Genomic DNA, 26853 nt, shown 5'->3' with positions numbered 1-26853 from the left:
TAGAAATAAGGCATCATTTTTGGAGTATACACAAGATCACATGGAAGAGTAAAACTAATCTTTAATAGGTATGAAGCAGCCTATATAAACTTGCAAGTAGAAACAGAGATAGAACACAATGTTGAGGTGTCAAAAGACACCAAAGATCAGAAACAACTATGTGATATAAAATAAAACTGGAATGAATTGCATGAATGGGTGAAATTCATTGCCTCTATTGATACATCATACACCATTCATGCATATGACACGAGGATGGCCTAATCAAACAATGGCATAGATTTAAGTATATACCTTACACATGAAGACCACTTAGTATGAAGAGACTTACTGACACATATAGGCTCCATACACAAGGTTCATAGTACCACAATAAGCATAACCAAAGGTGTACCTCAAGAACTGGTAACTCACTGCAACCCAATAAGACAGGTTTTACATATTCTAACACCTATAGCATAATAAGTTCAATCTCAACAATCTCCAAATGTCAACTATCATAGTGTATAAGTCTAGCAATGGTATGGGGCGACAAATGAAATAAAACATGAAGGGTAGAGTACCTGTAGCTTGATGGTGATACCCCGCTCTCTCTCAAGATCCATGTTATCAAGAAATTGCTCTTTCATTTCTCTCGTTTCAACTGTTCCAGTCAATTGCAACAATTTATCTGCTAGGGTTGACTTTCCATGGTCAATATGAGCAATTATAGAGAAATTCCTGATATTAGAAACTGGCACCTGCATGTTTACAAATAATCAAAATTCAACTTTATTTGCTATACCTGCATTTACTATCTCTAAAGCATTTCCCGGTAATGGCCATGGTCCAAAACAAAAAGCTCCAGTATGAAGTTGTTAAACTATGATGTGCTTTTCAACCTCCAATTAATGTAAGCAAAATATTGAAATAAAGAAGGCACCAATCAACATTGATGATGATGAATATGTATGAAGAATAATAAAACTATATAGCAACCATTTTTTTGCTTTCTAGCTTAGATGTCTTAGCTTAGCTATTGGTAGAGTCTTTTGCTATTAGCCTTTGCGTTGAAGAAGTATAGTTGGTAAAGAGCTAATCAAGTCAAGTCTCTCTCTCTTGATTAAGTGAGGTCAATCAAGTCTCCAAGGCTTTCGAAATGAAGGATTTACATCTTTTGCTTGCAGAACTAGGGATGAAATGCTAAATTTAGCTAAGGCATGAAAATTTCCTTTGAATGGGGGCATTGACAGCACTTCATTTGCCCAGCCAAGGTTGTGTAATGTCCTCTTCTCAGTGATGTGTATTCAGCGGTCCATTGGCCTATTCCGGAGACCCGTAGGCTATTTGGAAAGGAGAATTAGGGTTTCCTACTTTTGTGGAGTTCTACACGAGCTTTCTAAGGTTGTCAGGAGGGGATTCTTCAGTTCTGTTTATGGATTCCTTCTGGGTTTTTCGTGCACTCCAAGATGGCATAACATGCAATTGATTTGGTGGTGGAGTTTGAACTTACTATTTTATTAATAAAAAGGGAGATGAAACCCTAATTCGCAATTAGGGTTAGAGTTGAAATAAAAAGTGAATTTGACAATCATTTTGGCATTGAATTATATGTTTTTTGAAAGGATATTATCTTCTAAGGTCTGCAACGAGTTTGGCAGAGTTCTGGAATGGAATTGAGGACGAAAACCTCCATTTCTTGGTGATAGGATGAAATCCCTTGCACTAATCAGCAATTTGTTTAGCAAAGGAAGCTCTTATCAAGTTATTAGAACCAAATTCAAGAGCTAATTGGAGTAATACAACATCATTAGGGTCTGATTTTCAGATCTGAGCAGGAATAAGAGACATTTCATTGAAAATTGTGCCATTTTGGAGTCAGTCGTACAGTTCCCAGCTAGCCGTACCATTTCAGCTTGCCTGGGGTTTCAATAAAAATAAAATAAAGGGTTTGCAGCTAGTCTTTTTGTACAAAAATTATTATCAGCAGTAGGAATTGGCAAATAAATCATTTCTTCAGGTTCATCTCAAGCATTGGAGAGAGATTTGAGCAAATCAATGGGGAAACTTGACCAATTTCAGTGAAGTCTCCTGGGGCCCTGAGGGAATAAGCATCAGACTTATCTATTTTGCAAGAATTGTTTTTGATAATTATTGTTAGAGCAAATAAACCTCAATGGAAGCCGGGATTTGCTTTGGACATCATTATTTTGCAAAATATCAATAAAAATCTTCATTCCAGGCTAGGCGTGGGACTTCCTAGTATGCTATTTGTCCTTCTTGGTAGGGAATCTTCAAAGATTTGTTTTTATATTTTGCTATTATTAAATTCAGAATTTTGGAATTATATTTCAGTCATTTATTGTCTTTTATTCCGCATTCAAAATTCATTCAAAGTCAAAAAAACACAAAAAAATAAGAAAAACATCAAAAAACCAAAAAAAAACTTGACAAAATCCCATCACTGGTCAAAGACAAAAATTGGAAACAAATCAGAAGTTTGGTAAAGATGTAATGTCCCCTTCTCCGCAGTGATTAGTTCAGTTGGCCGTTAGCCTAGTTCGGAGGCCCGTAGGCTAGTCGGAAGCAGAAATTAGGGTTTCCTATTTTCTAGAAGGATTCTTTGGTGTTTTCAAGGGGTATATGTGGGAGTTTAACAGTTTGGATTCTGGATTCCTTCTGGGTTTTTAGAGAGCTTCAGGATGGTTTGACATGCATCTACATCGGGTGACTTTTTCCAAACTTACTATTTTTAGTAAGTGCGACGGCTGCTCAGAATGCGGTTAAAATCACTTTGGAAACACTTAATATTTTTAGAAGTATGCTATTTTTAGTAAGTACCATTTTTAGCAGTTCTATTTTTAGCAGGATGTCAACAAGCCTGTTCAGATGGCTATTTCCGGCAGGTCAGTTTGAGCAGTTGGTCTTTTAGCATTTTTTTGGTGCTATTCTTGACAAGGATTCTGCAGCTCAGCTCAGTGGCTATTTCTGGTAGTATTATTTTGGCAAGATCCTGTATTCACTCAGATGACTATTTTTAGCAGTTCAGTTCAGAGCCCCAACTCGGTTCAGTTTTGGTGATTTCGAGCACTTCAGTCTCCGGCTCAATTTGGCAATAATCAGTATTTGAGGAGAAGGTATTTTTAATATATTAATACCTTAGGTATGCGGTATCAATATTTGATAATTTTATGAATGGACGACTTAGGAAGGGAGAAAATATTAATTTTATCCTAAGTCTATTTGGGTGAAATTTGCATATGACTTCAAGGGGGTCGTCATGGTGTTAATAATTAAATTATAACTCAAGGCAAATGGGGCAATTTTCTAAGTATATTGCCTTAGTAATATTTTTTATTTGGAAGTCATAGTTGGGCGCCCACTTTACACTTTATTTTATGACACTTATATTTATTAAAAAGGGCAATTTTGGGTGAATGTGAATTGGGCGAACTTGTGCAAGGAAATGAAATGAAATGCAATGCCAAATGTGGATGAAATGGAATGGCATTTGGTTTGGGTGTATTTGGAGTGCATTTGAATTTGAATTTGGCTAGCAAAAAGTTAAAATAAGTGACTTGGGCTCTCATTTTGGTATCCAGAGAAAATATATTGTTATGTTGTCGGACTGACTCCAGACAATCTTCAAGGGTGAATACCTCCTAGGGCTCTTGACAGACTTCAAGTGTGAGATATCACTCCTAGCTGTGATTGGATCTTTTGAATGTGTGGTTCGATTTTAGTGTGCATTTGCAAATTTTCAGTGGGGTGTGGATTTCAGTGTTGCTGGTTTTTGGTGTGGCTGTAGCACGTTTTAGTTCATAACTCTTAGTTCGTGTGTCAGATCATTCTAGGTAGTGGCTCATTCTCTTCCTATGCCACAGGCGATCAAGTTTGTAAGTTTGTAGAGCTTAATGTTGAGTATTTAATTTTTAAATGCAAATCGTATTTCTTTCCTAGCAGTACTATGCTAGGCTGCCTGGGAATGCATGCATAAATTCATTTGGGGGTTTTGGGTGCAGTTTGTTGGTTCTAATCTCATCGCTTGTCTTGTATCTCTCATTTGCATCCGTTTGGGGGTAATTTCGCTGAGTGTGAATAGAGTTACGAGCATTTTTGTGAGTTTCTAGGCTGCTGGTCTGTGTGTTTCCAGCGCATGGGTTGCATATCAAAATGTGAAAAATTGTTGGTTTGGAGTGTTTCCTTGTGTGAAGTTGGTTTTAGAGTGTGTGGGTTCTTTGGAGTGTGTTTAGAGATAATTTGAGTGTGTGGGGAGTGATTTAGAAGTGTTTGTGAGGATTTTAATGTTGTTGGTCTGTATTTCCAGCATGTTGTTCATTCATATCAGATTTAGTTTTTGGGGGTTGAGGATGTTTTTCAGGTGTGTGAGTCTATGGGTGTGGTGTGAAGAGTCTTGGTAATAAGTTGCAGCTGTTAGTTTGGGTTTTGGCATTTGAATATCCATGATGAATCATATTATAATGCTTGTTAGTGGTACTAACAACAATTTATTTGAACTCTCTTAGTCCCACTGCATAAGTGGAAGAGGTTGGCCTTGCCGCCTAGTTTGGACAATGATTCTAGTAATTTTGTAATCCATGTTTGCATTGTAAAGCTGATTAGTAGTACTAACAACTATATACTTGGATTGTTGTTCTTTGGCCCACTACATAAGTGGAAGAGGCTGGCTTGCCACCTTCTTATCTATTGTAATTCTGTCCTCCCGCTCTATAAGCGGTTGAGTTGATTGTAATCTCATTTTCAGTCCTCCTGCTGAATAAGCGGTGGGGTTGATTGTTATTTCATTTCTAGTCCTCCCGCTGCATAAGCGGTAGAGTGATTGTTCTTCAATTTCTTGCATCATCCTTGGCTGGTTTACCGCCAAGTGATTTTTAATATTCTCCAAATCCCGCTGAAAAGTGGAAGGGGTTGGCTTGCAGCCCAAGCATTGTATTATTTCCAGTTATTTGAAGCTAACGACCCCTCAACACCGTATGCTCTCACCTTCCCATATTGGGCACTTGGTGATCAGAAAGTGGAAGGGTTACAATTTCAGCATTATTGTATCTCGATTTCCTAACCTTAAGAGGTTCTTGTTGTGATTGCAACTGAAAATAAATTGAAAAAAATTGTGGGGATATTACAAAAGATTTCAGTTTGGAATCTTTCAAAGGCATAATCACTTCCACTTCTCCCAACACTATCAATGGATGCCCAAACCCGATCACTCCCATTTCCATTCCTCACCATTTCACCCTTCCATTCTTTCCATCTCTTTCCCTCTTCATCTCACAGTCCTTCCATCTTCTCTACTTTCCACTTCCACCCCTCTATGCCTTCACCACATCTCTCACATCTCCCTTTCCACTTCCATTTATTTCCAATCACCCTCACCTTCCCTTCCATCCTACCTTCTGTTGTGACCATTTCACACATCGCCCCATTAAAATGGGGACCCCCTCTTTTTGCTCGGTTTTGCCTGTTTCTCTCTCTGCTTTTAGGGTTTTGAGTAGGTGAGTCAGTCGTCTGGACCAGGGTTAAGCCTTAGGGTTTCCGTTTCAATGATTTTAAGCCAGAGTCCAGTCCAATTTTGAGAGATTGTTGAGCTTCCTCTCGTAAGATGCAATTTTGAAATAGGGTAAATTGTCAGGGGTCAGGTGAGTCTATCTAGGTTCAGTCGGAATTTTGAATGCAACTCCGAATTTTTGCCTAAGTGTTGATGATGGAATTGTGAATTTTTTGTGATTTTGACCAAACTTTGGAAATTTTGATAATTGATCCTAGGCATTGGAAATAGCTTAATTTTGCCTTGTGAAGTGATTGAGGTCCTAAAATCTTGATATTTTGGCCTATGGAAGCAAGTTCGCTCCTGTCCCTCAGCCAGGAACCAGGGCGAAAATGATATTTTATGCATCCTGGTTATTAATTTGTTCCATTTGTCTTGTGCAGGGTCGCCAGGAGATGCGGTCGAACGTAAATTGAAAGCTTTGAGGATTTTGAGATTCGAAAATGGCAAATTTTTGGAGTTTGAGGCCAAATCGCTCCTGTCCTTCAGTCAAGGACCAAGGCGAAATGACTCACTTAGACCATTTTGACCTCATTTTGATCAAATTGAAGCGTCAAGGATGTAATGGAAGGTGAAATCAACATGATAGAGCGCCAGGATTGAGTCGTTTGCAATAAGAAGTTGAACTTTTGCCCTCAAGGACAAAAATCGCTCCTGTCCCTCACTGAAGGACCGGAGCTTGTTTCTCAAAATTTCACTGTCCTTGCAGGATCAAGACGATTTTTGGATTGGAAGATATAAAGGAGGGCATGTTCTGTCCATTGAATATAATTTGAAGAAATTTGCAAACAAGGAAATGTGCCAGGAACAAAAATCGCTCCTGTCCCTCACTGAAGGACCGGAGCTTGAAATCCAAAATTGCCTTGTCCTTGAAAGATTTGAATGATTTCGCGATTTGAGAAGAACAAAGGAAGTACATCTTATTAGTTGAATATAACTTGAAAGTACCATAATGAGGAAAATTGGCCCTAGAAGCAAAATCGCTCCTGTCCCTCTGCCAGGGACCAGGGTGAATTTTAGTGATAGCTCCCGTCCCTCTCCCAGGGACACGAGCGATTTTCCTTATAAAACAAGTTTTGGGCAAAGATCAAGTGAGTGTTAAGTTTGAGGCAAGCAAAGGAGGCGTAACGAACCCATTGAAGATAATTTGAAGATTGTAAAACGCCAAGTGAAGCCCATATTGTCCTAGGCGCTCCTGTCCCTCTCCAAGGGACCAGAGCGATTTCTTCCTTAGACAAATTTCTTGCCAAGTTGAAACGAATTCCATGTCAAAGGTGAACGAAGGGGAGCATAGCGGATCCGTTGAAGATAGTTTTAAACGTTGGCAAAGCATGAATGAGCTTACAAGTGAAAGTTCGCTCCTGTCCTTCAGTCAAGGACCAGGGCGAAATCAAGGCTATTTAATATTCTCCTCCAAGTTTAAACCACTCCAAGCCAAGGTACAAGGTGGCAATGATGTTTGGAACGCCTCGAAGAAGAACAAAGTTGCAAGGACCATGGAAATTGATGAAATTACCCAAGTTCGCTCCTGTCCCTCACTAGGGGACCAGAGCGAAATAGTCAAATGTGCTTAAATGTTGAATGTCACTCCCATTTCATACGTTCAAGAAGGAATAAAGGACATCATTTTACGCCTTGAAGACAATTTGATATCAATATGATGGAAGATTTGCACCATAGACTAAAGTTTGCTCCTGTCCTTCAGTCAAGGACCAGGGCGATATTCACTAGACTGGTCATTTCTTTCAAAAACCACGTCAAGGCGAGGTCGCACAAGGTCGAAAATGTTTTTGAGAAGATGATAAGCAAGGAACCAAACATCAAAAGGTGACCAACTTGAGCAAAGAGGCAAGTTCGCTCCTGTCCCTCACCAAGGGACCAGGGCGATATTCACTTGAATATCAAATTTGCCTTGTAAAGGACAAGTAAAGTACGCATGGAATGAAAGGATAAAATTGTTACTTGCCTTGTGATGCAAATTGGTGATTAAAGAGGCGAAGACCAAGGAGTAAATGCAAAGTTCGCTCCTGTCCCTCTCCAAGGGACCAGGGCGATAATGATCTTAAGAGGCATTCATCTACAAAATTGAATAGATCAAGCTCGAGATTCCCAATGTAGATGCCAGTTTCAACGTGGAGGAAGTGATTTTGAACGTAAAAGGCGAGAAATTCAAGAGCAAAATGCTAGATCGATCCTGTCCCTCTCCCAGGGACCAGAGCGATGTGGTTTGTACCCCTTACATCTCCCATGTTTTGGCGCTAACATCATTTTCAAATTATTTCAAATGCTAAATTTCGATAAAATGGGCATTTAATAAGTGCGCACAAGACATTTAATTAATTAATTTTGTCTTTTAAATCGAAACTATTAAATACGAAGGCATTAAATTAATTAATTATTATTTTAAATAAATAAATTGGGGCTCTTGGGTTTTATTTTCCATATTTTAAAAAAAGTCGGCCTTGATTTTTATTTAAAATTTGTTTTTATTTTGCCTTATTTCCAAAAGTCGGCCTAGAGGTAATTAAGGAGGTAAAAGCTTATATAAAGGGGGTGTGATATGGCATTTTAAAACATCATTCAATCATCCTTTGCATGCGATTTGGAGAAGACAATTACGAGGTGCGAAATTTCCATTCAAAGGGGAGTGCGAACTTGGTTTGTGTTCAAGTGGAGCGAATTTGCCATCAAGACATTGAAGACCCCACAAGTTGGCGAAGTTAACAAGGAAGGCGCCTTTGCTAGAGGAGGATCGCATTGATACTTCAAATTTCGATTTTTTTGCCTAGGCGATTTCCTTATTTTGCATTTTTAGAGTTAGCTCTCAAGTGAGGTATGGCGAAGTCTTCCCTTGTCTTGAATTTTGAATATTGATCTTAAATTTTGAATTTTGAAATTTTGAAATTTCCAGTAGCTCAATTGTATTTAGGAAATGATAACTCAAGGACTTATCATGAAGTTTCCTAAATTCAATCTTTAATCTATTATGAAATGTTGTGTAGGTGTTACAATGGCGACCCCAAAAGCGGGAGCATCCACCAGTCATCCAGCTCTCATGAAGGAAGATCAAAAGAACGAAGAATTTGAGACCAAGATCATGTCGAAGTGGAGCAACATTGGAGATACCAACTTGGGAAACTTCAGTACGAAGAAGTTTCGAGAGGTCCCTTACATTGGCAAGCCGTCACCTGTCGCAAGGAGAATAATTGAAAGTGGCATTATCAAGGCTATTACAAATGAGCAACGGGACCAGATGTTTGCTACCATGCTCCTGATTGAGAAGACCAAGGAACTTGAACCTGAATGGGACGCTGCTCTTCTCAGGGCTTTCGATCAGGTCATCCACTTGGAGGAACGAATGAAGAATCTTCCCGAGATTCCAATTGCTGAGATCGAAGGAATCGTGTCTAGATTCATTGCATATGCTAAAAAGGAGCATTGGAAAGGGAATAAGATTCTAGATGAGAGGTTGTTATAGATGATGTGGTACCTTAATTGTCATTGGTCTATGTCTCCTAGATTTTCGTGCCAAATTTAATATTTGGCTATGCATTTAATATTGTTCAGTAAAAAGGGGGCTATTTGTAATAAACCCTAATTAGGGTTTAGGTGTCATAATCTTGGCCATTGATCTTCTTTTGATCTGGACCGTTCATTGTAATTGAGGATGCTATATATACCCTCATTTCTTTTCATTTTGTAACTAGAAAACTAGAGATTAGATATCAGCATTAGTGATTAAAGATTAGCAATTTGATAGAAGCAAGTATTTTGTAGCAAGATTGAGCTTTGAAGAAGGAATTTCAAACAATTGTTGTTCATGATGGCTTTGAGATCAATAAAATATTGAAGTTATGGTGTTTTATTGCAATTCTTGTGGTTATCTTCATGGTTGTTCGTTTTCTTGAATCATTCTCAATCAAAATAGTGTTTTAATTTGAAGGACAAAGTGTTGGACTTGATCGTCGGTGAGGTTCACTTTCCAAACCACTAGCTTCTTGCTGATTGTAGGAACGCCTTGCGTGGTCAACTGGATAAACTTGAATCACTTAAACCTTCAATCATTGTTGTATCTTGGATATGTGCCTTTGCGGTAGTGTCTATGATCCTTGGTGAATTGAAAATCATTTGTTACCTTAGAAGATCGCATCAATTTCAATTGAGTTGTTATTTTATGGCAATATTGAAGTTGGTAGAATCTTGCCAAGTCTCGTCCGCATTGAGTCATTCTTAGGATTAGATTAGACTAGATCTCTTGCAAGCCCTACTCTTTTGATTTTTTTGAAAATCCGTTTAGTTTAGGAAATTCTACTTCGGAAACGTAAGGCCCCTTGATGACACAGCAATCACAACGACCACTGGTGCTTATCCACACGTAGAGACCCTACTTAAAAGAACATTGAAGTCACCCTAACTGATCCTTCTTGCGATATCTTCAGCAGTTAGAGATTTTATTCAAGAGAGGATAAGGTACCCTTGGGTATTTTATTCTGTGTATGATTGTGTACAAAATACACGTCAACACCTTCCCACTCCCCTTAGCCTACATGTAATGTCCCCTACTGGATTTAGGCCAGTTTTAACCATAATTAATCTATTTTCAATATATTTATGACTTAAAATAATATCTTATGAGCTCTTTCTGATTTACAATCTAATATTGTTATTTGTCTAATTAAGACATTATGTATAGTATGTGTATATATATAATCTTATTGATATTACATAATAATTATGTATGTGTGTGTGCAATCCTTATTGTGATTTGAACATATAAATAAACAAATAAATGAATTATATTATATTATACCTTTTATTAATCACCTATTATATGATATATTATTGCAGAGCAGTTTCCAATAATAATGACAATAAAAATCATTATTCTATTATTATTAATATTTATATAATCATTAAAATTCTGCATAAGAATACTATCAGGCTTCATGTATTAAGCATACATATTCAATGTTTATTAGATCCAATGCTCATCTTCTATTTCCATCTTTATCTCCTTTTTTCACCCCACCCCCTCCTCTCCATTTCCAATCTCTATATATCTCTTCAAATTCTTCTCAAGGAATGTGACTTTTTATTGAGACACAATGTTTCTCAAAAGTTATGCCCTCCTTAAGGGAGGCATCTTTGCAAACAAATGCAAATATTAAAAATCTGTCTTTAATTAGGAAAAAACCAACTTTTTTTCATTAGTAAATAATTAATAAAACAGATAGTACTCTTTCATGAAATCGCACCACTTTATAATAGATCGCATCTTTTAATCTCTTAATCAATTGTACTTTGTACTTGGATAATGAGTCGCTACTTATATTTGTAATGGCTGTCATTTATAATTGATCGTTGTCTTCTAGACAATCTCCTTTTTAATTTTAATAATTAACAATATCTTCCCTAGCTTGAATGCTATCCTTCTAGATATAGGTGTACGTTTCCAAAATCACACCAAAGAGGATCGTTGTTTTGTTTGTTATTGCTTCCTTAATCATCTTTTAATAAGTCTTTGACTTGAGCATATAAGTCGCTGACTTTTGTCTTCATGAGTTGTTGTTCTCAATAGCTTCTACCGTTGTTGTTTATTAAACATATCCACTGCTACCTTTGCTATGTAATTGACTATTATAATTCTCAAGCACAATCAGCTACTTTTTGAAGAGCACACGGTTATACTGAGAGGGGGGTGAATGAGTATAACAACAATCTTTTACTAATTTAAACTTTTTCAACTTCAATCACAAGAATATAACTTATCTATTAACATATTCTTTGCACACCAATATTCATATGTGATCTAAATAATATGAACACAAGTAGAACACAAGATATATAAGTGGAAAGCCTTACGGGAGAAAACCACGGTAAATCAATACTTTTATATACTTCTTCTTTTACAATATTTCGTAGGCACCAACCTACTAGAGGCACCAACCCCTAAGCCTGTTTGTGAGCACCAACCCACTGGAAGTAACAACTCCCAAATCTGATTTTGTGAGCACCAACCCACTGGAAGCACCAACTCCCAAATCTGAATTCATGAGCACCAACCCACTGGAAGCACCAACTCCCACTTCAGAATTTTGTGAGCACCAACCCACTGAAAGTACCAACTCCCACTTCAGAATGTGTGAGCACCAACCCACTGGAAGCACCAACTCCCACTTCAGAATTTGTGCGCACCAACCCACTTCACTTAAATCTGAAATTCCACCTTTACAATGTTGCTATAACAACGGATGATGGATTCTATTCTTCCCAAATTTCCTTCTTCAAACCGCTACAATCACCTCCTAATAATTCTGATAAACTGATCACACTTACTCAAAAATCCTTCATAAATCTGCACACACAGTCCTTCATAAATCTGCCATAAATACTTCATGAATCTGTCTATACAAATCTTCAGAAATCTGCATTCAATAATCTTCTATAATATCTTCAATCTGCACATAAGTCTTCTCCATAGCTCTGCTATAAAACTATCATAAGTCTGCCCATATATACTTTTTATATCTGCTTCATCTTAATTTCTTATTCTGCTGTATACATCTTCAAACTTCCACACACTCATCCAAAATATATTCTTTTTATTTTACTCTTCATACTCAACTCTCTGCATTATACTTCTTATGTTCAGAATTATTTCTTCATCATTACACACTCTATATTTCTTGCACCTTCCGCATTACACACAGTCTGAAAAAAAAATTCAGAATTAAATTCTTCACTCTATAATTTCATGCTTCACCACACAACAATATTCTAACTTCCTTGTGATGTATATACTTATGTATGCAATCTATTGCATACCACGAACTGTCAGCAGCTTCTCTATATTTCCAGCATTCTCTTCTACACTCCACACATCTTCAAACTGAATTACAATATATAATATCTTATCTACAAACAAAAGAACACAACCATTCTCTATACCCCCACGTGAATGGTCACGTATTCTTAGATACCCATTAGTAAATATTAGTAACAACTGCCATTACAACTTTCTTTATTCAAATTGATGCCTTCTTATTTAATGGAAATAATAGTAACCCAAACTTTTACAAAGTAAGTCTTTGATTTTATTATTATCAAAGTTATCGAAACTTCTTTATAGAGTAATCTTTAACTACTAATCCCCTCCTTATCTTCCGTTGAAAAGTCAATGCATTCCTTGGCCACATCAATGCATTCCTTGGCCATGTCAATGACTCTTAGTGAGTCGGTTGTGTAAGACATATATGCACCGTTTCATATGGCTGCTCTTAATCGGTGTTTAACTAAACCGATTCATCTTGTCAAAGAATCTTTTTCTTTTAATATGTTCGATTCATTTACAAATATATCACTATTAATAATATTGATGTGCTAGAATAATAATAATATTACTGGAATAATAGTAGATCGTTGTAACTGTAAGTATACATGACTGTGACAAAAACAGTGAATAGTAGATCACCATAACTTCAATATATCTGATTATTGTATCTTCATAATATATCTGATCACTGTATCTTCAATATATCTGATTACTGTATCTTTATTATATATCTGATTACTGTATCTTCAATAATGCAAACATTGCTCCATAAATCGTAATTGTTGAGGTGTAATATCTCTACAAGGGAGTGGGATATTTCAGGGAAGCAGATGTGGCAGCATATGAGGAGGCAAAAGGCAAGGTTGGTTAGGCATTAAGAGTAGGTTCCTCACATACACAACTTGATCCTATCACTATGGATAAGGTATTTATTGTGTAATGTCCCCATGTTTTAATACAACATTGTTTCATGAGCTTTTGCTCAATTTCATAGTGTTCCCATAAGCTTCTAGGTGAGTTGGGAGAACTCCAAACTTCTTGGAGGATGAAAGTTCTGTTTTCCTTAGTTATTTAGCTCAGTGGACGTTATGAATTGTAGTGACATTTTCTAAAGCATTTTCAAGCTTCTGGGTGTTCTCTAAACTTCTTGGAGAGCATATCTATTTTAAGCAAGTCACTTGATGAGCTTCAACCATCATCCTACATCTTCAGTGTCATCCCATTGTGATCAGAATCTGATATAATTTAAATTTCAATGGTTTCCGCAAGTTGGGTGAGTTATTGAATAATTGATTAATATTTCACTAATGTTGCCTAACGTTAAAAAAGAATAATAGGACAGATTAGTATAATAGCTTGTTAGAAAGGGAATAAAATGGTTTAAAAGTTGGACGCATAGTTAAGGGGACCTCTGAACATGAAATGTTATTATTATTCCAAAAAAATATCATTTTTTTAATAAGTGTCGAGTAAACTTTTTAATTTGACCAGTGATGCTGGCACAACACACCCTCCAGCTCCACGTGAAACGTTTTTGACCCGGAGCTATGAACCAGTGAAGTCACAAATGGGGGACCTCATCCCCATATAACAATGCTAAGGGTCAAACCCACGAGCACATTAGATCAGCGAAGGCACAAGCTTGCGATCACAATGGCTAGGCAGGGGTTTGAACCTTGGTGGTCACAACAAGAACAACACCACTTAACCAATACACTATGGGAAGAACCTCAAAAAAAAGGATCATTTTTTAGGGAAAAGGGATTTTCATAATTTTTAAATTGCATATTTTCTCCAAAAAACTATAAAAGGAGGTGTTGGGCCTCATTGTGGATATGATGAAGATTACACATATCATGATGCTGCCAAATTGAACCTACTTGTTTTTCCTTGAATTTTTTCAAGGACAAGAACATTTGGAGTGGTTCTATTCAGGAAACACCACTGTTCTTCATCAAAGTTTCAATTTTGGGGTTTCAAAATGAAGGTATTTGATGTGTTCTAAACTTCTAAGTTTGGAGATATTCTAGGGTTGGATTGTTTGTCATTTTGTAGAGATTGTTGATGAGTTTGAGGAGATTTGGAGTTTCTTATTTGCTAGCCATACAATTTTGAGGGTTTGGTGTTTACCCTAGCTGGTCATACCACTCATTTTCTACTAGTAACCTTGTTTGTAATGTCCCCTTTTCCACTCTAGTTGGTTTTGGGGAGTGTTGGCCAAATCCGAGATCTGTTGGTCAATCAAAGGCAGAAATTAGGGTTTCTTATTTTCTAGGAGGATGCTTTGGCAGTTTTGGTGGCTTGCACGTTGGAATTTTACAATTCTGATTCTGGGTTTTGAGAAAGCTTTGCAATGGGGGTACATGCATAGCAAGCAATGGAGTTTAACCAACTTACTATTTTTAGTAAGTGGTGGCGAAAGCAGCTAATTTCTCTAGGTTTTTCTGGGTTTTCTGAGAGCTTCGTGATGGTATAACATGCAAATCAATCTGAAGACCTTTTTACGACTTACTATTTTTAGTAAGTTCGACATCTACCCAGAATGTGGTTAAAATCACTTAGGAAACACTTACTATTTTTAGCAGTATGCTATTTTTAGTAAGTACTATTTTTAGCAGTTCTATTTTTAACAAGATGTCAGCAAGCCTATTCAGGTGGCTATTTCCAACACGTCAGTTTGAGCAGTTGGTCTTCCAGCATTTTTGGTGCTATTCTTGGCAAGGGTTCTTCAACTCAGTTCAGTGAGTATTTCTGGCAAGGCAATTCTCTCAGCTTGTTTCCCCATATCCTTGGAGCTTGTTTTGGCAGGTTCAGTATTTGATGAAAAAATGGTGTTTTAAATTAAATTATAACTTAAGGCAAAGGTTGGACGATTTATTTAAAAGGGATTGCTTAAGTTATATTGATATCTAAGTCATTTCCTTAATTATATGGGGGTGATTTTTTGTTGAGGAAAATATTTTTATAAGTGAATTATTGTTAAGGCAATATGGACACCTTAGGAGGAAAAATAAGACAATTTTATGATATAATTCACTTCATTCTTTAAACGCCATAATACACTTTATCAATGTATTTTTTATAAAGTGTATTTGCCACCAAGTAATGGGCAATTTTGGAGAAATGAAATGAAACGCAAATTAAGGAAATTGAAATGTGGTTGTTTAATCCCATATTGGAGGGAAAACAAGTTCGACTTGAGGAGGAAGTTATAAATATGTGCCTTGGCCTTCATTTGGGACTATCCAAGAACAATTTTATAACGAAATGTTGCCGAAATGCAGAGTGAAAGCTTTGGGGAACGCTTACCTCCTAGCCATAGCTTGATTTCTTGCTTGCAATACAGCAACTAGTCAAGCCAAAGACTGCTCTTCATTCAAAGGAGTGGATTGAAGAAAATGTTGCAGATTTATGTATTAGTTTTATGATTCTGGAGTGATGTGTGTGGATTTTCAGTTTGCTGGTTTTGGTGTGGTTGTAGCATATTTTAGTTCATAACTCTCAGTTCGTGTGTCAGATCATTCTGGGTACTTCCTCATTCATTTCCTATGCCTTGGGCGATTCATCCTGTAAGTTTTTATTGAATATCTTGGAGTATTGGATTTTCTATAGCAAGTCGAACCTTTCAATTGTAGGTGTCTTTGCTGGGAGGTGTTCGGGGTTGTGTGTTATGCTGATTGTGATTTGTTGGTGCCAAATTCTTAGTGTAGCCTTAGTCACTTTAAGCCTAGGGCCTTTGGAGTGTGTTTAGAGATAATTTGAGTGTGTGGGGAGTGATTTAGAAGTGTTTGTGAGGAATTTAATGTTTCTGGTCTGTATTTCCAGCTTGCTGTTCATTCATATCAGATTTAGTTTTTTGGGGGTTGAAGCTGGTTTTCAGGTGTGTGAGTCTATTGGTGTGGTGTGAAGAGTCTTGGTAATAAGTTGCAGTTGTTAGTTTGGGTTTTGGCATTTGAATATCCATTATGAATCATATTGTAATGTTGGTTAGTAGTACTAACAGCAATTTATTTGAACTCTCTTAGTCCCACTACATAAGTGGAAGAGGTCGGCCTTGCCGCCTAGTTTGGACAGTGATTCTAGTTATTTTGTAATCCATGTTTGCATTGTAAAGTTGATTAGTAGTACTAACAGCTATATACTTGGATTGTTGTTCTTTGTCCCACTGCATAAGTCGAAGAGACTGGCTTGCCGCCTTCTTATCTATTGTAACACTGTCCTCCCACTGAATAAACAGATGAGTTGATTGCTATTTCATTTCTAGTCCTCCCGCTGCATAAGCGGTCGAGTGATTGTTGTTCTTTCAATTTGTAATCTTCTAATTGGCTGGTTGCACCATCATATTGTTGTAGAAGTTCTTACACCCGCTAGATAAGCAGAAGGGGGCTGGCTTGCTGCCCAGTATTGTATTTGAGATTTCATTTCCAGCAGTTATTTGAGCTAATGATCCCCTTGACACCGTATTCTCTCACCCTCCCATACTGGGCTCTTGGTGATCAGAAAGTGAAAGGGTTACTTTCAGCATTTCCTTTCTGCGCAAGTTTGATTATTCTAACCTTAACGGGTGAGTCTTGTTGTGTTAAAAATCAAAAAAAATTAAGGAGGATATTACATTGTTGGATGAGTTGGAAATTGACAAGGGTTGGTTGTGTTGTGATTCTTATGACTAGTCATCCATTTTGAAGGGTTACTTTTAGGTTATTAGCAGATAATTTAATTTCCCATGAAGGATCGTACCACTTGCAAGGTTTCCCAGGAGTAGGCATGAGAGTCCTAGGCTGAAGTGCCTAGCTTGTTGGAACTTTTTCAGCATTGTTAGTGGCACCTTGTCTTGGTTCTTCACTTTCATACCATTTTACATTGGGTAAGCAACGTTTTGAGGAGTTTGTGATATTTTATTTTCTGGCCGCCCCTGTTTCAGCACCAAGTACAATGCTGGGTGTGACTGAAAATGTTTATCAGTACTGCAATTTGTTAATCTCTATCATTCTGAGGCTGTTCAACAGTGCTGGGTATGTGTGAAGCTAATTGGAAACCTTTGGTGGTATCCTATGCACGTTTGAAGGGTGGTTTGATGGTTTCCATGGCTGCTATGTGTAATGTCCCTTGTTGGGGTATCCCTGATTTTTGCCCAAAGTAACAATTCCAACAACATGATTTGTTTACAAATAATATTCTATAATTAAATCATTTAGTAACTATTGAACTTCTAAAGTAAATAAGCAATTTACATTCAAAAAAAAAAGGATAGCAAATTTCTCCTATTTGGATTCATTCTACAATTCCTAACAATCAACAATAGTAGGGATTGGAAGGAAAAGCATGATAGGGACAACCAAAGACTGTTCATCACAACTAAACCCAAGAGCATGGACCTCACAACTAAACCCAAGAGCATGGACCACAAGTGGTAGGAACTCCCGTCCATCCAACATGGGGTGGTGTGCTTACATTGTGGGAACCGATTTGTTGCCTCTCCCTAACATGTCTCCTTTCTAATCCATACATAATCGCTTTTGTTCTATAGTTTCACTTCCAACAACCAACCATAGGTAGGGATTGGAAGGAAAAGAATGTAGGACGCCCAGAGACTGTTCATCACAACTAAGCACAAGAGCGCAAAAATTCCAACTAAGACAATTCAACCCCTTGGCCCACAAGTGGCAGGAATTCCCATCCATCCAACAAGGGGTGGTGTGCTTAGATTGTGGGAACCAGTCTGCTGTCTCTCCCTAAAGTGTCTCCTTTCTAACCCATACATGATTACTTCTGTTCTATAGTTTCACTTCCAACAACCAAGCATAGGATTGGAAGGAAAAGCATGATAGGATGCCCGGAGACTATCCATCACAACTAAGCCCAAGAGCACGGATATATATATAGCATACCAATCACTTGCTGGATTACCAGTCTGCTGTTTACTGATTGTAGATTTGTATATATGATCTTATCTCTTTGATGCCTTCCTTTAAGTGCCTATCTGCTTTTACACACACACACACACATATATGTGTGTGTGTGTGTGACGTCCTTTCCCACGGTCACAGCCTCTCTTTATAACTAGCTCCTTTGCCTCTTCACTTATAAATTGCTGTTGTTTAACTTAATGAAATCGCTGTCTAAGTGAAATAGCTCCTCAACATGATTAATAACACAAATCTACACAAATCTTTAACATGCGCCTTAATTTATTGTATTCGCTGTGTATACACAAGTCTATGCATCGATGCTGACTTAGATTGCTATCTTTCGATGGGATAAATTTGTTGCTTTCTCATCTCTATTTTAATGAAGATAATTGCTGCCTGTCTTGGCCGATTAGTATTTATATTAATCATACAAGCTGCTGCTTGTTACATTAATCCTTTAATCTAAATCACAGAAAATTGTGAAGTCTTATAAATAAGACAATTTCTGAGCATTGGCGTTTTTATTTTCCTTCTAAGGATGGTGAGAAGGTATCATGGCGCGGGCATGACACTATGACCTACAAATTATGAACAGCAAACCTGCAACAGTCATTTTCAGACCTGTCATACCTCAATTGAATATTCCTGACCTGTCTAATCTCATATCAGCAACTCTGGAAGGTGAATATGCCAGTTTGGATGATTTTTTAGCATTCTTTTTTACATGTTTTGACTTGCAACAACCTTCTTTCAACCTGCATCAGCTCTTAAATCATATCGGACTTGTTATTGTTAGTTTTAGCAATAAAATTAGCAGTATAGAACAGAAAATCAGAATGCAAAGTAAATCATACGCATAACACACATGTACCCTGGGAAAACCTCCCTCTTGGAGGTGAAAAACCCAGCAACAACTATCTCAGATTGTATTATATTAACCATAGAGCAGATTTACAATATAGCCTTCTATGGCACAAGCACAACTTATCTGAGATATACAATTTGAAGAATCAAATCCCTGTAGCTCAATTTGGCAGCCCAGATTTGAGTTCGCTGGCTTTGTATGAAGTTTACTCAGCCTTGCAAGATGTTCACTCAGTCTTGATAGGGTTTCCTGGGCTGTAACTCTACTTCGCTTGCTGAAGATTGTAGATCAGAACACAAGGGAAGATCGCTGATTAGTAGTTCGCTCACAACTGGAAGGAGTTCGCTGACCTCTAGATTATGTTCGTTGATCTTCCAATCAAGTTCACTGACTTCTAATACTGATTTGCTATCCTTTAGATATGGTCGTTGTCTTCTAAATGAGATTTACTGATCACTGAAGATAGTTCGCTGATTACAGAAGGCAATTCCCTACTTGATGAAGATAGAGGATATTCCCTGAATGTGTCTTGTGACCTCAAGTCACTTCCTTTATATACATGCCTTTAACCCTTATGCCTAGGTCAGCCTTGGTGCCAAATTACAAATTCAATTTGCAAATTACATAGAACCTACCCCAAGTTACAAGTTACATATTCAAATGGTCCTGAGTCTCCTGACCCATTGAATTACAAGTTTCACAATGAATAGGTCTTGCCCCATAACCATTATAAGTTACATAAGTTGAGCGCCCAAATAGGGCCTGCCCTTAACATTCACAAGTTACATTGATATCTATTTGGGCCCAGCCCAATGACAAGCTATCCAAATTGGGGCTCAGCCCTAAACATTAATCAATTATATCAATACAATTAATTTTAAGGCCAAGGGCCACATTAAAATTAATTACGCTAGGGATTCGACCTAGCTACATTTCAACAGTTATGACCTGTCATTAGCAACATATTTTCAATTTCAGACCTGCAAATATTGTTATTACCTCTTATTCAAGTTTTTGGGTGTGTGATGCTGCTGGGAATTCTTGGGAAGCATTATATGCAAGCTTGGTGGGTGTTTTGAAGGGTTCACATTGCTTTTGGACCTGCAACTGCTGACAGCAGTCTTGTAACTGCTTATTTGTGTCATATCAGACCTGTAAGACTCAATGCCATGCTAATTTCAACATTTGGAATTAGCATTGTAAACTTGACATGGCATTTTATTACAGTTGTAAACCAATTTTAGCGTGTCTATTTGATGCTTTCATAGTGGGGAAAAAAAAATTGAGGGTGTTTATTACATAATGAAGCTCCTATTTAGAATATTGCAGTCACGTCATCTACTTCAGCAACATCCACACAACAGCAACAAACATTTTTGAGCTTTAGCCATAGATGAAATTTATGATTTATAGTTTTCATTGGTACTGAAACGTTCATATGTATTTTTTTTTGTCTATGATATGATTTATATATGATAGATGTCAATAATATGTTCTACAAATTCAGTATATGTCTGTTTTTAAAAATATTTTAAAAATTATTTATTTTAAAATGTTTGATAGATTCGCCGAGTTTTTCCTCAAGTTTTTTTCTGAGTCCAAGTTTTTCAACTATGGATAAAAATTATATCATGTTAGTATCCACAACAGACCAAAACAAGTCAATCGGACTAGTGAACACAAAAAACAATAGAAGGGGGTACTTGAAGAACCACTCACAACAATGGAACAAAAACATTATTTGAACCAAGAAAAAGGAAAACTGAATAACCCAAAGAAACTAAAAGAATACATAGATATGGCTATGAGGATGCACTCGTTAAGTTATAAAAGCTCAATCAGTGGAACAAGTATTGGAAAACCTCTAACCAATGAAGGACTGTGGATTACAGACTCTGTTAAATAGGCACATCTCTAAGGGACTACACTAGAGGCATGTCCAAAAGCATTTGCAATCTCGAACAAGTGAGGCATAGCCCTTACATAATACAAACAGTAGTTGCGAGGCACACGTCAGGCTAAATGCAGTCCAATAAAATAAACACACAAGTAGGCTATCAGGCCCTAGGTATAAGTAACTGTGATCTTCAATGACTCGCCTTCGTTGAGGAACTTAAAGTGGAAAGTATAATTATACAAGTGTCCAAAACCATGACATAAGTTTTACTCAGTCTGACTACAAGCTAGTAAAGCTTAAAAAATCTGGCCAGTGCATCATTTTGTTTTCCTAGACCACCATTGAGAATGAGAGAGAAGGATCGTATCATCAAAAAAAGGAATATAGTGGTTTAAGCATAATACAATATACAACCATCACAACATTGACAGAGTGATTATGCTTCCCTCAAATTCCTTATTGGGTGTTATAAATTTTACATGTAGCCTGCACCCCAAATAATTCTGACAAAATGTGTGATACTGTATTTATTACTGACCTTTAAGAGACGGTCTTGGCCGGCGGTCTTCTGTTGTGCCTGTAATTTTGAAGCAGGCACGGATTCCATGACTGCGCGGCAGGTGAGCTTCCGTCGCCATGCCAGACATTTATTATTTTGTCCAGACGAGACTCGACGCGAGACGCCAACTAATGTCTTGCCTGTAAATGCGGTGCTGATAGAAATATCTGCACCTTCAACAACGCCTAATAATTTGCAGGAGAGCAGGGCCATAATTGCTATGCTTGCCTCTCACTCTCCAAACTTAAAGAGTATTTCAGGTTCCAAAGATTTACACTGCCATCGAAGCACTCAAGATTTACTCTTAACTTTGGATTTCTAAACTCCAAACTTCTTGTCTAGTGTGTGTATTTGTAGCCACAGAGCCAAAAACTTGCATAGAGGCTGCAACTAATGTTTGTCATATCCTATCCTGTGCGGAGTTAATTTAATTTTCCGGAGTTTTTAAGACGACAGCATTTGTCCTTGGGTAGTTAAATCTCCCCCAGTAATACCACCGAGACAAGCTTCTACATTCATTAATCTATATGACACTAATGCTTTCATCTCACTCATTGATATTTCATAAGAGAATTATTTTATGTTTTATTTTTATTTTTTATTAAAATCATTTCTTTAATTTTTTTGAGTTTTTATTTTTGAGTTTTTTAAAAATCAGATGGCAAATCAAATGTGATAGGGAAAATATTGGAATAGTTTTCTAATGTTTTGTAGATTATGATATTGATTTTTATTTTATATTCATTCTTATCTTTATCTTAGAATTCAAGCAAGAAGAAATTAAAATATTGGAATAGTTTTCTAATGTTTTTTAGATTATGATATTGATTTTTATTTTATATTCATTTTTATCCTTATCCTTGAGAATTCAAAAGCAAGAAGAAACTTTTAGTTTAGGGACAATTCTTTTTGCAAAAGAAAGGTGCAAATTATTCTAGATGAGTGTTCTTAAACAATTAATACTTTTCAATTGATTGTAATGTTTTTTTTTCATGCATTGTAATGTTTTGTTTTTTTTGTTTTTTTTTTCTTTTAAATAGAAAGTTTTCTCAGTAAGTTTTATTCTTATTCATGTAAACTATGTTAATAATTATGTTGAAGTTTGTTAATATCTCATCACGGGTTTAGTTTTATTTAGATTAATTTTTCATTAGTTTATTTTATTAGGTTTTTTGTTCTGGCACTGTTATTCAAAACTCTTTATATCTGCTTGGTATCAAAGCTTTGGAGTTTGGAGTATATTTTTATGTTAAAGAAAAAGAAATTTGGAATTATAAAAATTCAAAAGCCTTGGCTTTGATAAGAGCTTCAGTTAATAGAGATGTATATCGTCCTATACAAGGATGCAAATTTGCTTGGGAAGCCCTTGACAAGTTAAAGAAATTATTTGATTCTAATTCAGAATTAGAATTTATTCCGTTACAATTAAAATTGTTCAATCTTGAATTAAAAAATGGTGATGTTATGAGTTTGGCTTCTGAAATTAGAGCCATAAAACAAGATGTTAATGCTGTTGGTGGGAAAGTTGATATTTATCTCACTGCTTTTATTAAGGCACTCCTTCCTACACATTCTACTTATCTAGAGTCCCTTCAAGCAAGTAACCAATTGAAACCCATTACTTTTGATTTATTGGTTGAAAAGTTGGCTGAACATGAAAAAGCTTTTGGAAGAAAAATAGATAATACTAATGAAAATGTTTTTTTTTGCTCATCAAGAAAAACCTCTAAATAAGAGCTCTTCAAGAGGAGGTTATAATGATAGAGGCAAAGGTAGAGATCAATGGAGGAAAAATGATAATCAAAATGATAGGCAACATTTATATTGTAAAAGATGTTGTAGAAAAGGAAGTCATCAAGCACATGAATGCAAGTTGTCATGGGATAAGATAGAAAGTTTTAAAGAAATACTTTTAAGCAAAAAGATAAAACAAAAGTTTATAATGATGATAAACATTCAGATGATAAAATTCTAGGAGCAGCCCAATTTGCTTGTGATAGTGATAATGATCAATATGTGCTTTTTGTTTCTGACTTTGCATCTAATTCCTCATGGTATGATTCTTGGATCTTAGATACTGGAGCCACACAACATATGACATTCTGACGTGATTACTTTGAGGAATTTCATGAAAGTGCATGTGGTCCAATTTATTTAGCTAATAAATCAAGTCTCAAACCTATTGGAAATGCAACTATTCGATTTAAGTTGTCTAATCTTCTAGACTTTGTGCTTCATGATGTATTGTTTATTCCTCAATTGCAATGTAATTTGTTATCACTAGTATTGATTCGACAATAAGGCTACTCTATTCTGTTAAAAGATGGGCAAGTTGTTGTTAGAAAACAATCAAATAATCAAGTTGTATTCACCGGATGTGAGGATGGGAGATTATTAAAACTAAATGGCACTTCTTCTTTTTCTAAAAAATTTGCATATCTTACTAAAGAAGGTAGTATATCTCTTGTTCTTTTATGGCATGCAAGACTTGGGCATATTGGTTGTGATAACATTCATATCCTACAATAGAATGGTGTTGATGGCTTACCTATTTTGCCTAAAACAATTGAAAAATGTGAAGCATGTATTCTTGCCAAGCAACATAGAAATTATTTTTCTCACTCCACTTGGAGAGCACAAAGAAAATTGCAGCTTATTCATTCTGATTTATGTAGGCCTTTACCAGTTAATTATGTGGGAGGATCTAAGTATTTCATGTTGTTTATTGATGATTACAGTCGCATGACTTGGATTTATTTCTTGCAGAAAAAATCAAAAGCTCTTGAAATTTTTAAAAGGTTTCGTGTTATGATTGAAAAACAAGCTCAATCTCAAATTGGTACTCTTCGAACAGATAATGGTGGAGAATTTACTTCTCTAGTTTTTTAGGACTATCTACGTCAAAATGGGATCCAACATCATCTTACTGTTCCAAGTACTCCTCAACAAAATGGTGTTGTTGAACGAATGAATAGAACTATCATGAATATGGTTCGTGCAATGTTATATTTTAAAGGAATCAAATTACATTTTTGGGCTAAAACAGTAAGAACTGCAGTTTATCTTCGTAATAGATCTCCATCATCTGTATTACACCAATCTATTCCATATGAAGTGTGGTTTGGATATCCTCCTTTTGTTTGACATCTTCGCATTTTTGGTTCCACTTGCTATGCTTTAATTCCCAAGGACAAAAGAAGTAAGTTGCAGCATCACAGTATTAAGTGTATTTTTCGTGGTTATTCAGAATCTTCCAAAGCATATAGGTTGTATGATGAAGTCAACAAAACTTTCTTTATTACATATGATGTTGTATTTGTTGAAACCTCCAACATTGCTGAAAATGATGAATGTAAATTCAAACAGCCTTATACAATTATAATTTTTTCTCCTTGGATAGAAAACTCTTGTGAGATTCCACATATAGAATCTATATCTCCAAGTGATCTAATTCATGTCGCTCCATCAATAAATGACCAAGAAGAAACTCATCATGATGAGCTTGAACTCTTTGAACCATTAACCACTAATACAATATCTAGTAATGAAATGGTCACATCTTTTATGCAACCAAAGTCGTCTCATAAGTGGGCAAAACAAGTCCAACAAACATTGAAAGATTTAAGACCTGATGAAATAGGTAAAACGGGTACAAGAAGCTCTTACAAAGCAAGGCTCTAAGCTCAAACCAATAGTGCAAATAACTTGGAGACCATTGGTGAACTCAATCTCATAATTGACTCTGAACCATCATCATATAATGAAGCCAAAAATATTACAGTATGGAGGAAAGCTATGCAAGATGAGTATGATGCTCTTTTGAAAAATGGCACATGGGAGTTGGTTGATCCTCCACTTGGTTGTAAACCTGTGGATTTTTAGGAATAAATATAAAGCAGATGGTACACTTGACAAACACAAAGCCCGACTTGTTGCCAAAGGTTATGCTCAAAAGTAGGGCATAGATTATGATGAAACCTTTGCACCTACAGCAAAATGGACCACCATTCGTGCTTTGTTGGCCCTTGCAGTTTTCTATCCACATATGGAAAATCTACATCTGGGTATTTAATGTATCTCGGATCTGTTGTCATCTCTTGGAGATCTAAAAAGCAATATGTTCCAACTGCCTCTTCTTCCAAAGCTGAATATATGGCCGCCTTTGAAGCAACTCGAAAAATCTTATGGCTTCAAAGAATTCTTGAAGACTTGCAAACACCACAAATTTCATCAACTCCATTCTTCATTGACAATCAATTTGCTATCAAAATGGCTAAAAATCCATTATTTCATGATCGCACCAAGCACATCAATACAAAGATTCATTTGATTCGGCATCATGTGAAAGATGGTGGCATATACCTTAAATATTGTCCCACTACAAATCAACCAGCAGATATTCTTACCAAGGCTTTGAGCAGAGAAAAGTTTGAGAAGTTCAGAGAAATGTTCGGCTTAACCCCTTCAGATTAAGGGGGGCATGTTAATATCTCATCAGGGGTTTAGTTTTATTTAGATTAATTTTTCATTAGTTTATTTTATTAGGTTTTTCTATTCTGACGGTTTTGTATAACAATTTACAACTGTTTTTGCCTCCTCTTTATATCTGTTTGTTTATTTTATTTTGAATGACACGGTTTTTACGGGAATACAAATTATATTCAGATTGTCATTCTTTCCATTTTTTTTTTCTATCTGCTAATAGAGGGTTTTGATATGACTGATTTGGGTCATCTTCTTTACTATTTGGGTATTGAGGTAATTCAAACACCTCATTTCATTTTTATCACCCAACAAAAATATATTGGTGAACTTTTGCATAAGTTTGGCATGGTTGATTGTAAGCCCCTTAGTACTCCTATGGAGCAAAATCTTAAGCTCTCTTCAGATGACCCTTCAGCATTGGTTGATGCAACTATCTACAGGAAACTTGTTGGTAGTTTGATTTATGCTACAACTACCCATCCAGATATTTCTTTTGTTGTTGGAGTTCTTTCAAGGTTTATGCAACAACCTAGAGAAACTCATTGGTTAGCTGCCAAACGCATTCTTCGCTATTTGCAAGGTACTCAACACTATGGGCTCAAATACTCCAAGACAAACCAATTTTCTTTGGTTGGCTATTCTAATTCCGATTATGCAGGTGATTCCACAGATGGAAAATCTACATCCGGGTATTTAATGTATCTTGGATCTGATGTCATCTCTTGGAGATCTAAAAAGCAATATGTTCCAGCTGCCTCTTC

General features: G+C 36.4%; 1 protein-coding gene across 3 annotated transcripts in view; it reads right to left on the bottom strand.

Moving 5' to 3' along the window:
- LOC131069371 (translation factor GUF1 homolog, chloroplastic) overlaps nt 1–22101 on the bottom strand; it is a 291243-nt gene extending 269142 nt beyond the window's left edge. Inside the window, exons 1-2 of one of the 3 annotated variants that reach the window (XM_058004741.2) lie at nt 21587–22101; nt 564–740 (exon numbers count right to left, since the gene is read on the bottom strand). In XM_058004741.2, coding sequence (XP_057860724.2) covers nt 564–740; nt 21587–21820 — 411 coding nt within the window. In that variant the 5' untranslated portion in view covers nt 21821–22101. The remainder of the gene's footprint in view (nt 1–563; nt 741–21586) is intronic. The other 2 variants (XM_058004740.2, XM_058004742.2) reach the window with 2 other exon arrangements.
- Nucleotides 22102–26853: the final 4752 nt, after the last annotated feature.

Source organism: Cryptomeria japonica, chromosome 10, assembly GCF_030272615.1.
Source record: "Cryptomeria japonica chromosome 10, Sugi_1.0, whole genome shotgun sequence".
Lineage (NCBI taxonomy): Eukaryota > Viridiplantae > Streptophyta > Pinopsida > Cupressales > Cupressaceae > Cryptomeria > Cryptomeria japonica.
The sequence above is the reverse complement of the archived record's forward strand: the minus strand, read 5'-3'. Positions and strand labels throughout refer to the sequence as shown.